This window comes from Heterocephalus glaber, unplaced genomic scaffold (genome assembly GCF_053883595.1).
Source record: "Heterocephalus glaber isolate CG9 unplaced genomic scaffold, H.glaber_assembly_v1.0 deba00001553, whole genome shotgun sequence".
Taxonomy (NCBI): domain Eukaryota; kingdom Metazoa; phylum Chordata; class Mammalia; order Rodentia; family Bathyergidae; genus Heterocephalus; species Heterocephalus glaber.
In genome coordinates, this window is record NW_028258344.1 from 34,221,686 (window position 1) to 34,234,035 (window position 12,350).

The 12,350-nt window shown below is 35.2% G+C and overlaps 1 protein-coding gene across 1 annotated transcript in view; it reads left to right on the forward strand.

Annotated features, from left to right (window-relative positions):
- Lrrc69 (leucine rich repeat containing 69) overlaps window positions 1-11,695 on the forward strand; it is a 99,314-nt gene extending 87,619 nt beyond the window's left edge. The window contains 1 exon segment of the mRNA XM_004841951.4: window positions 11,504-11,695. Coding sequence (XP_004842008.2) covers window positions 11,504-11,614 — 111 coding nt within the window. The 3' untranslated portion in view covers window positions 11,615-11,695.
- Window positions 11,696-12,350: the final 655 nt, after the last annotated feature.

Consider the following 12,350-nt stretch of genomic DNA (forward strand, 5'->3'; position numbering starts at 1 on the left):
CTGGAAGTAGGTATTGATGATCCTCTGTATTTCTGCTGGGTCTGTTGTCATTTCACCCTTTTCATTCCTAACTGCATGAATTTGGGCCTTTTCTTTCCTTTTTCTGACAAGATTGGCTAAAGGTTTGTCAATTTTGTTGATTCTTTTGAAGAACCAACTCTTGGCTTCATTGATTTTTTGTACCGTTCTGTTAGTCTCCATTGCATTGATTTCTGCTGTGATCTTTATAATTTCCTCCCTTGTATAAGCTTTGTGTTTGTCCTGCTCTTCTTTTTCTAGAAGCTTGAGGTTCAGCATCAGGTTGTTTAATTGGGCTCACTCTGTTTTCTTAATGTGTGTATTCACTGCTATGAATTTCCTTCATAAGACTGCTTTCATTGTGTCCCATAGGTTCCGATATATTGTATTGTTATTGTCATTTAATTGTAAGAACTGTCTGATTTCTTCTTTAATTTCCTCTGTGACCCATTAATTATTCAGAAGTGTGGTGTTTAGTTTCCATGTGTTTATGAAATTCTTGAGGTTTCTTTTGCTATGGATCTCCAATTTCATCGCACTATGGTCTGATAGTATTCAGAGGATAACTTCAATTCTGTTGCATTTAAAAATGTTCTGTGAGTGAGCATGTGGTCTCTTTTGAATGACTCATGTGCATCTGAAAAGAATGTGTATTCTGATTTTGTAGGGTGCAACTCTCTGTAAACATCTGTTAAGTTCATTTGTTCAAGAGTTTGATTGAGTTCTAGTTTTTTGTTGCTTATTTTTTGTCTAGTTGATCTATCTATTTGTGACAGTGGAATACTGAGGTCCGCCACTACTATTTCAAGAGTGCTTATTTGATTTTTCATGTCCGTTAGTATTTGTTTTATATAGTTGAGCACACTAGTGTTTGGTGCATAGATATTTATGATGGTCATCTCTTCCTCTTGGATTGTTCCATTTACAAGGATGTAATGTCCTTCTTTGTCTCTCTGAATCAGTGTTGGTTTGAAATCCACTTGATTTGTAAAGAGGATAGCTACTCCTGCTTTTTTTCAGTTTCCTGTCGCATGGAGTATTGTTTCCCACCCTTTAACTTTCAGTCTATGAGTTTCATTTTGAATTAAGTGTGTTTCTTGTATGCAGTATATTGTTGGATGTTGCTTCTCGACTCATTGTACAAGTCTATTTCTTTTGATTGGTGAATTGAGACCATTAACATTGATGGTTATAACTCATACATATTGACTTATCATTGTCATGACTTTTTCTTTTTGTTGGATTCTCCCCCTTTGGGTTTAATTTATTGTCATGCCCGATGGATTCATTCTGCTCGGCTTCCTGGGGTTGATCTTCTTTGTCTTTTCCTAGGATATTGTCTAAAATTTTTTGGAGTGCTGGTTTGGTATCCATGAAGTTCCTGAGGTGCTCTTTACCATGAAAGTGTCTTATTTCTCCATCAATTTTGAAAGATAGTTTTGCAGGATACATCAACCTGGGTGGGAGGCTGTTTTCCTTCAGGGCTTGAAATACATCACTCCAAGCTCTTCTTGCCTTGAGGGTTTGAGTTGAGAAGTCTGCTGTGATTCCGATGGGCTTTCCTTTGTATGTGATTTCTTTTCTCTAACTGCTTGTAGAACTTTGTTCTTTGTTGGGTTTCTGGAATCTTAACAATTATATGCCTATGCATAGATTTTTTTTGATGAAGCCTATTTGGAGTCCTATATACCTCAGTTATCTGTATGCCAAGTTCTTTCCCCCTGCTTGGGAAGTTCTCTGCCATCACTTCTGTGAACAGTTTTTTTTTAAATATCATCTGCACTCTTGGCTGTTTCTTCATTGACTCCAATCAGTCTTATGTTATTCTTCTTTTGATTGTCTAGCAGCTGCTGAATTGATTTCTCATGGCCCTTTACCATTTTAAAGAAATTCTTTTCTTAGTCACTAATCGCAATCTTTCTTCTATATCTGAAATTCTGTCCTCACATTGACTCATTCTGGAACGTAAACTTTCAGTGGAGTTTTTAATCTCCTGAAAATCTGTTTGCATCTGTTTTATGGATTCCATTTTATTCCTGTGTTGGGATTTCATGATGTTCCTCAGCTCCTCTATTTTTTTTTTTAATCTGTGTCCTCTTTAGATTAATCATGTCCTGCATTCTGGGCACAATGTCTGCTGTTATCTGAGAAATTATTTCTAATTTTATTTTTTCCAGATCCTCTTTTGTTTCCAGTTCAGGAGGTCCTGGTGGTTGAGTATCAGATTGTTCCATGTTGTTTCACTTTGGGGTTGCTTTAGGTGATCTGGAAGTCTGGTTTTGAGAGTTGTTTAAGTGTCTTCTCATTACAAAGGTGGTGGGGGTTGGGAGAAGGGTTGTGTGCTTCTTGTGCCGAGTGGCTCACCTCCTCGGCTCTGGGGGTGGACTCTGCTCCTTTGTGCTGGGGGCGGTGGTATACTGGAAGTCTCTTCTTCGATGCTCTTGGAGCGTCCTGTACTAATGAAATTTAAAAAATGCAGTGTTATAAGCATCGTAAGATATGTGTGCCCTGCTATGGAGTCCCAGACAGAATTAACAACTACTTAGGAGGTTTAAAGGAAACTTTCCTCAGGAGATAAAATTAGAGTAACAGGACTTTCTGACCCATATATTAACTTGTGATTTGATTTCATCATCTCTGTTTACAGTTGAGATAACTAAGGCTGTGCAAAGTCAAATAGCTTGTTTATAAGTTTCAAATCTATCAACTAATGGAATTTGGCCTTCAGTTCACCTGATTCCCCATCATATAACTTTTCATGTTTTGTAGTACACATTTTTATTTTGAACCATAGGAAAGTGTAAAAATAAATTTAGTCATCAATTGGTATATAGTGACTTCCAACAGTTGCCTTCATGTGTTTGAAAAGCCATCATGTGAAAGAGAGATAAGGCTTTTCTTTTGTTGACTTGTAGAGTGGAATGGCCTGGTATTCAGGCCAGAAAGATGAATGTATTTTTCTCACAGGAATCAAACACACACACACACACACACACACACACACACACACACACTCAGGTTAACATTATTTATCATTGAAGAATCAACAAATATGCAATAAAGAATAGAAATAGAAGAATTCAGTATCAATGTAATTTCATTTTAAAAATTAAACCGGAACTTAGAATTCAATTTTTTCAGGTAAATATCCCCGAGGATATTAGAAAAACAACAGCAGGAAGGTATGGAAGTATAACATGGGTTAAGAACATAATGATTAAAAAAATGGTGACCTGTATGTATATTCTAACTAATGACTGGATATGCTCAAATATTGAAAAAAGACATGATCTCCCAGCATGTTGAGTGAAAAGTAAAATAAAGAACAAATTCACAAAAAGCACATTTTGGTAAAACTGCACACCACCAAAGATAAACTATTAAGAGCTAAGGATAAAATGTGAAGGAAAAAAATGATCACCTACAAAGAAGTGACACAGATTTCTCATTAGCAGTAATAGATGTCAGAAAAAAATATGCCTTCAAAGCACAAAGGAGAAAATATGTCAAAATCTAGAATTACATGGGTAGATAATCTGATTGAAAAAGACATGGGAGTGTCAGATAATTTGTGAAAATAAAAACTTTGAATTGTTTTGGTCTGAATCAAGTACTGACTCTAACCCTATTAAAATTTAAGAAGTTAAACTAGTAAATATTTACTAAGTATATGATAGTGGGAAAAATATGACAATAGAATCAGAATAAGTATTTAATGTGAATCTATTAATCATTATAAACAAACTTAAGGATATTTTAAATTGTTAAAATTGATGAAAATGAGATTTGAATATATATTACTGGGTGAGGAATAATTGAAATATGCTTTTTTTAATTAAATTCTTTTATTGGTACATTGTAGGTATACAACACAATTACATTTCTCATTGGGAATTGTACCTTTACATAATGCATCTTGGTTCTTATTTTTTCCCCATTCCTAGCCCTCCCTTTACACCCTCCACCCTTCCCTAGTTACAAAGTCTTTATTTCCATTTTTTCCTTTTTTAAATGGTTAGTTCTTTTTTTTACAGAGTGAAAACATATTCAACTTAATTACATGGGATGATAATCAGATTAACCATGTTGGAGAACCATTGTTTTTGTGTATTATCAGTGTTTTGTACTGCTTTTTACTTATACAGACAGGGATTATACAAAAACTAGTTTGTCTAGCAGCGTCCCTTTCTGTTAAGGAAATTTCTACTTATCAATCATCTCTTCAGGAACTAAAGTAAATGCTGACCTTTGGGATAAACACTTCATTGCAGAGAGAACCATCTGGCTGTCCCTGTGGTGCTTTGCAGAGTGTTCTGCCTGCAACAGGGTTTGTGCTCACATGAGAGGGACACTGGAAGATAGATGGGATTTTATTCTTGAATAAAACACAGAAACAACTCAATATCAAATTGCAATGGCTTCTACTCTGGTGAATGTGAAATTATGTCACCCTTGCCTTCTGAAACAGGGAGATGACAATTGGAAAACAGTTGATGAAAAATGTTATTTGCTCTCCAGTGTTAAGTTTTACCGTAATTCATCTGAATGCTTTTACTTTTTTCAAATGTTACAGCTCTCCCATCTGAGTTGTTAGCTATTAACAATTGCAGAATTATTAACAATTCCAATGTAATTGATATTTCAGTATCAACTACTAAGAATATAAATCTTTGAAACAGCAACAATTGATCCTTTTCAGTTACTACTAACTTGGGCCACATTTGAAATAGTAACCTAAATAGTGTCATAAAATCTTTTCCAAGCACTTGAGTAATCTTATGCCCAAGATATTCACCTGATAGTTTTCATTTCTTATAGTTTCATTCATTGAACTTAACATTTCCCCAGATTCTTTTAAAGTTGAGGAGTTTAGGGTGGGAATAGTTTGGAACAAGAACTCTGAACCCTGTATTGAATGATGTAATGTAATTAAAATTACCCTCAAAAGAGATTAGACCGAGTAGGTCGCACTACAAATGAGTGAAATGCTCATCTACTTTATAAAAATAAATGAAAATGTGTAACCTTAATTCCTTTTTTATGACACACTGCTAGTAATGAAACATAAGATTATATTCAATAATTTTACTCATTACTTATAGAGTAAAATCTTACTTTGCTGTAAAAAGTTATTACTGTTAAGATACCACTGACGTTCATTTATGAAACTGATCATTTCAACCAGTCAGCTGTGAAAATTAATGTAGGTTTTAAAACATTTATGCAGCAGTTAGTCAATTTAATGTACATTAGGCACTATGCAGATCAGAAGGCATCACATTTTGAATGCTAAATGATCATGAAAGTAATATGTATTTATTGTTCAGAAAAATTGAAATGGTATTGTATGTTTCTTATTATTTTATTCAGAACACAGTAAAAAGGAAATTATAGTATAAATGAACTCACATACTGTTTTGATTACTTTTATTTCTATAAGAACTCCCTGAACCCTCTTTTCCCTTTAGAGAACTCTCTTTTGTTCTTAAACTGCTGGATAGGGTCATAGTTATAGTCAGTAAATGATTTTTTTCCTTCTTCTTCTAAAGAATTGCTAACTTATATTCAACTTTAGTCCATTTATCTGAAACTGTGGATGATCAAAACATTAGAACCTCCCCTGTGAGAGTCAAAGATTTATTATGCAGGGGGTGGCCATGGAGAGCAGAACCACTCTTCAGGGGAGAGAATGACTCTCAGCTAGATGGCTGACTGGGACATGAGCAGGATTTTCTTTCTGAATTCTGCCCTTACCACAGACCAAAATGTCTTAAGCGTGGAATGATCATATAATGTGTCATCTAAGCCAAGATGCTTTTGAGAGTGAAAGTGGAAAATATAAATAGCTATAAAAACAGCAGGAAACCAGGACTGTCCTTGGCACATTGGAATGTATGGCAACTCTTCTTAAATGGAGCAATTAACTTCAGAGTGGTGCTCAGTGCTGGCACTCTCATTCCTGGCTTGGAGGAGTTGTCATTCTGAATATCCATTGTGGATTTTAGAAATTATTTTTAGTCACTCTATAAATATTTGAATGCTTACTTTAAGCAGGAAACTCTGTGTGATAAGTAAAATGCAAATAAGTAAGTGACCTAGTCAGCCCCCAAATTCAGTTTCAACTCTAAAGATGTAAAAGACACTAGCAATAAAAGCTGAATTTTAAATGAGTAGCTCAACTGTTCTAACACTTCGAAGTGGAAGGAGAGATGACTGCAGGTTGTCTGGCTTGGAAAGCACCCAGAAAAATTCAGAGACTTATACAGGCTTTGAAATAGATGGAATTGAGATCATGGAGAAGGAAGAAGAGAGGACTTGTTAGAAAAGGATGGCATAGAGAATGAGTCATGCTATGGGGCGGGGAGTAAATTAATATAATTGGTTTGTGGATGGGAGTAGGAGGAAAAGACAATTTTTTAAAAAAATTGGGGTAAGAGTCTATAAACCTGCTAATGGAAAGACTAAGAAGTTTGAATTTGATCCAATTTGGAAATGGAGTCTACTGAATGTGTGAACACAAATCAATGATGTTAAAAAGGTGTGTTTTAGAGTCATTTTATGGCACTGTGCTGGACTGATTGAATATTGAAGGGAAAAGAAGTGGAAGAAAGATTAAGCAAAGTAATTGCTTTGTGCAGAGATCAGATGTAGTGGTAGAACTGCCAGGAAGGGAAACACCATGGGGAAGGAAGGATGGCAGCATGTATCTGTTGACTGAGCATGGGAAACCCCTGAGTGTGTGAAGGGGAAAGAAGCAGCCCTATAGGAGCTGACTTTGGAGGCAAGACTCAAGAGTTTTGTCTTAGACATGCTGAATTTAAAGTGATAATTCAAGTGAATATGTTTAATCACCAATTGGAGACAGATAAAAACGGTGGAGCAGAATCCTCCTTCTTTCTGTTATTTGAAAACATGCACTTTCCAATGACTACTCATTCTATCAAATTATTCTATAAAGAGTATTCAGCTATAAAAAAAAGATTACTCAGCTATTCTCAAAACCCCTCATTAATGAAAGAGCCTGGGACACCTACTAATGCAAACCTACAATTTACTGAACTTGGACTCTGGTCCTGACTCTGTCTCGAACTATGAGACCTAAAGTAAGGTACCTACCTTTTCTCTCTGGAATAGTTTTCACACCTAGACCAAAGTCTCTTCTAGCTTGAAAGTGCTTTGATTCCATAGTAGGAGGGAGGCTGTCATTATCATGCTGTATCAAGTTCTGCTGATTTGGATCATGATACTCATTTTCTATTCATGCCGCAACAACACATTGCCATATACTTGGCACCTTACCTACAAAAATTTGTTATCTTACAGTCTAGTAGGTCAGAAATCCAAAAAAGGGTCTCATTGGGCTACAATGAGGTGTTATAAATGGGCTGTTTTCTGGAAACTCAGGAACATCCATTGTCTTGTGCTTGACAGCTTCTAGAGGTGGTTGCCCACGTTCCTTAGCTTGTGGTCTTCTTCCTGTCTTCACAGCTAGTATTGGTAGATCTATTTCTTATCAGAGCACTTCATTTGGATCCTCTGTTCTGCCTCCTTCTCCCATTTTTTAACAACTCTTGTGATTAATTGGGCCCACCCACCTGGGCAATTCAGGATAACCTACCCATCTCCAGGTCTTTATGTTAACTACGTCTGCAAAGTCCTTTTGCCATGTAGGGTGACATACACATTCAGAGGTTCCAGGAATTGGAATGTGGGTATCCTTGTGTAGGGCATTATATTGCCCACCATGATACCTTTTCCTGAGAAAATAGGAAACCATCTTACCCTTTTTTCCATTCCTTGTACTTCACATAATATTGAAAATTTATCTAAACTTTTTACTGTGCAATATGCATATATTTGAGTAAAATTTTGATTTCCTGGGTTAAAATATGGCAGTGATTGTCACTGAACCACATGTTGAATGATTCTTAAAAATAATCCAATTTTACCATTCAACATGTATAAAATTTAGCAAACATGCATATTTAAATTTAACATGAAAAACTACATTTTCTTAAAATAGGAAGAGGATATGATTGTATTTATTTTTATAAGGAAATAATGTATTTCATTATAAATAGTAAAGAGTGAAAGATTGAGGTCAAATACAGCATTTCATTTTTTAAAGTCTTTCATTAAAATGATATCCTTTCAGTTTTGTCTAATCATAGGCGAACTCTTTACCTCATCTCTGAGTTTGCCTTGACAAAAAGGATAATTTGTTCAGTGGTGTTTAATTTTTATCTGTAAACAATGACTTAAAGCAGTAACTATATTTGACAGGGTTGTGAGGGTTTGTTAACTGGATTTGTGAAGAGAGGTTCTTTATAGGACAGTCATTATTCTTTTTTTTTTTTTAACTATTCCTTTGTAACATGTTTATTTCAAATGGACATATGTTGTATTAGTAGAAACAACAGATAATGCCAGAAGTGGAAATGAAAATTTAAAAGAGCATCCACTAGTAAGATATTAGAGAACTTTGCTCATGCAAACATTATTGAGAATGAAAACTCTAGGTGGAAAAGTATATTAACAAGGGAGTAATATCAAGTCCTTTATTCTCAGTAAAATTTCCAAGAAACAACCCCCTGTCTGCCAAACATTGTATCACAGATAGAAATTATTAATTTAGAGAATAACCATCAAAATTTTATCTTCATTACAACTGATAATGGCTTTTTGCAAAAATAAAGTCCTAGAAAAGCTAAACAAAACTTTCATTTTATTCTAATGAACTAAATAATAATCCCCTTTAGAAGGGGAAAGAGAGACACAGACACTTTGCATTCTTGCTTGCAACAAGAGCCAACCTAAACTCTGCCCAGGCAATTTCTTAATGACCCAAGGGAAATGGCTAAAACCACTGTGGAAATACAAAATGCCTTTAATAGTTTCTATTATAAACTTTTCACCTCATGGAGAAACAGGACAAAGCAAATTGGATAACACTATGGCCCACTTGCATCCTGAGTTTATGTCTGTTTCTTTCTCCAACCTCCTGCTCTTAGCTTATGGATCTATTATTTGCTCTGGTTTCTTAAATAGGAGATAAATAAAATTGATGTGGCATGATATATTTTCACTAGTCTTTTAGTTCTAGCTAAGATGCTACAGAAGAGCCAAGAAGAGCTGCTTAGAAGAGAGGGCTGTCTACTAAATGGAAAGGGAAAAGACTATGTTTACCTTTGATTGTGTTATTAGTTCTCCAACCATAATTTCAACACTTAACTATTATAATCTAGTTAAGTAATTAATATTATCTCATCTGGAATGGATTTAAAATATTATATATAATATGTGTATCATTAGAAGGATACTTATGCATTCCTTTTACTCTTGGACACTAGGACTTTTTGTTGATAGCTCATGCTTTAACATTTTATGTTCTATTTATTGTTTATACTACATTGTTTTCCCAATATGCTAAGCACATTCTTGACTTTCTGCTTTCAAGTCGTTCATCCTTTTTGAAGTATCCTTTTGCTTCCTCTACAGGCAGCCATATCTGAGTCATTTTTCCAGACCTAGCTCATCCTTTTCTTATATTGTGAAATCTTGCTAACTATTCAGCCTATGCTAGTGTCTCTTTTCTCTGCGATCATATATAACTTATCACTGAGTTAAACCATATGTTTCTAGTTATTTTTTATGTTTATTCCTTGTCTTTTCAATTTGATGCTAAAAAGATTCTAAAAGGCAAGGATTGTTTGCTGCATGTTTTGTATCCTTGGCACTTTGCCTAATGTCATGCAGATTTTAGAATACTTATAATTTGTCAGAACTCTTGGTTGCAAGTTAAGAAACCCAACTTACACACTGACTGAGTCATGAAGAAGGCCAGGGATGGATTTGGCTGAATATTTAATCATTAACTAGATCTGGTTCTCAAATTTATTAGCAAGAATCTGACCTTTTAATATAGTGTCTTTGTTTTTCTTGTCTTGGCTTCATTTTCAGGTAGGAGCTCCCTAAATTGTGCCTTCTGGAACTAGAGAGAGTTTCCTTCTCTTAGTAGATCCAGAAAAAGGTCTGGGACTGATGCCCATTGGCTCTGTTGGATTACATCAGGTCATGTGATCACTCCAGACTAATCACAGTTGTCGGAAGGAAGTGGTTGGATCATTGCCTGAGCATGAATCATGTGGTCTATCTTGAGCTGACAGTGGGATCAGTGGACCTCTCATTCCACAAAATATTCAGTGAAATTGGAAGGAGCAGTTCCCCAAAGGAAAAAGTAGGCTTTTGTGCCAGGCAAAACCAAGATGCTTACTGGGGGTCCAGGAAATGTTTGCTGATTGACCAACTGTACATCTCTGTAGGAGAAACTCAGGATTATAGATAATTCCATATTTTTTCCTTCATCTACAGTACTTCATAGCACTTCACAGTATGACCTATATCTTTGCCTCCCCATTGAAAGTTCACCAGTGTTAGAAGGCTGTTACTCTCTCAAGAGTGGATTATAGTGGTATGTAAGTAGTTAGACCTCTCCATGGGATCTCAAAAGTTCTTCTGTGAAAGAGAGAACAGGGGAGTAATCAAATCTGTCATTGTGGTTTGTGATCATGTTGGCCAACTGGTTTCATGGTAAAACTAAGTAGTATTATTAACCAATTAAACTACTAGTTGTGTGTCTCTGTTTTGGATTTGCTCTATTTTACAGCTATGTTGATTTCAGAAATTGATTATAAAGCATATAAAATGAAAACCCTTTGAGGTTGCAAATATTCCTCTTTCTCTCTTTCTCTTTCTCTCCCTTCCTTCCTTCCTTCCTTCCTCTCTTTCTCTCTTTCTCTCTCTTTTTTTTTCTCTGTTTGTGGTCCTGAATGTCAAACCCAGCCTTCTTCATGCTAAGGCTATAACATAAGTATTTGGAATATGGACTCTTAATTGGCCAATAGCATTTTTGCTTACCTATTTTGTGCACTGAGAAGTAAGGTCAGAGATATTTGAAGTGTAAATTTTTAAGTTATGGAGAATTTACTATAAACACTTAAGTTGTGTTTTGAAGAATTTTCTAGGCTCCCAGCTAGTAAAGATCTTAATGGATATTGCAGACAGCAAACAAAGAATATTAGGAAGATAATTTTCATAAGAAATGGATGCTAGATGAGAAAAATGAGATGGCCAGTGGGAAGTTCTCATTGACAGGAGGTGGCTGATTGACAGTTTAACAACTCTGTCAAATAGGAATCAGCTTTGACCTTTTGACCTTCATCCCAAATACTCTATAGTTAATCTGAATATTAATGTTTGCATAAAAACACATACAATCTTTTATCATCTGAATTTTGTTTTGTGTTGAACATACCTTTCTTTGCTAGTTAAGTTTGTGTGTGGGAAAAGAGTTAATCAAGCTTAAATGGAATAGTGTATCCTTGAGGAGTCAGTGTTCTGAAACCTCTGAGAAAGTAATTACTTATTTTAATCAGAAATATTTATTGGCACATCCTTAACTTAGTTTTTAATCTCTACATTTTAGAACTGGATGATAAGCAAAAATCTACAGCTGGTACCTCTCCGAATATTACTTTGTTCTTACAAATGTTTTAACCGGCGTAACCCTAACGTCTTTGGAATTTCTCAAGAATAGAACAGGTGAGATGCTCCTTTAGTGCCTTGATGGCTGTCCATTAGTTCTGCACAGTCAGCTCGTGCCCCCCCACCAGGCCATGCCACGTCTGAGTTCTTTGTCAGTATGTTAAGCAAAGAAAGACAAATAACTCAATTACAGAGATCCTAATTTAAGCATGATAGTCTACCATTAGATTGCTAGGCTCCACTGATGCTGTGTTTTCCTTTGGCTTAAAAAGAAAATAAAAAGTAAGATCTGTGTGCCATGTGGTTTTTCCATCACTTTATGATTACTCTCCTTTTCTAGAAAAGTATTAAGAGAATTTGGTGGGGAAATATGTTTATTTGCATGTTTCACAATTGAAAGAGAATCACTTTTTAATGCTAGTTAGTTGTATTATATTTGTATGATTTTATTTGAGGCACTGCAATCTATTGACTAAGATAAAATCTCCATTCTATTAAAAATGAGTGGAAAGCCAGAAACTCAGTTACGAGTTCCTAACATCACTTTTTACTGTTTTTAAAGAATTTTTTAACCAGGAATTTAGCTTGGTGGTTCCACCGCCTGCCTAGCAAGTGCAAGGTCCCGAGTTTGATCCCCCATACCAAAAAAAAAAATTTTTTTTTAGCAAGAAAAACTGACAAGAGCCAGGACAGTTATTGGTGAAATGAAAATTTGACTTATTTTCTTTGAGAGATAACAGAAAACTAGGAAAAGTAGTAATGAAAATATGCCATATACTTTGCAGAGA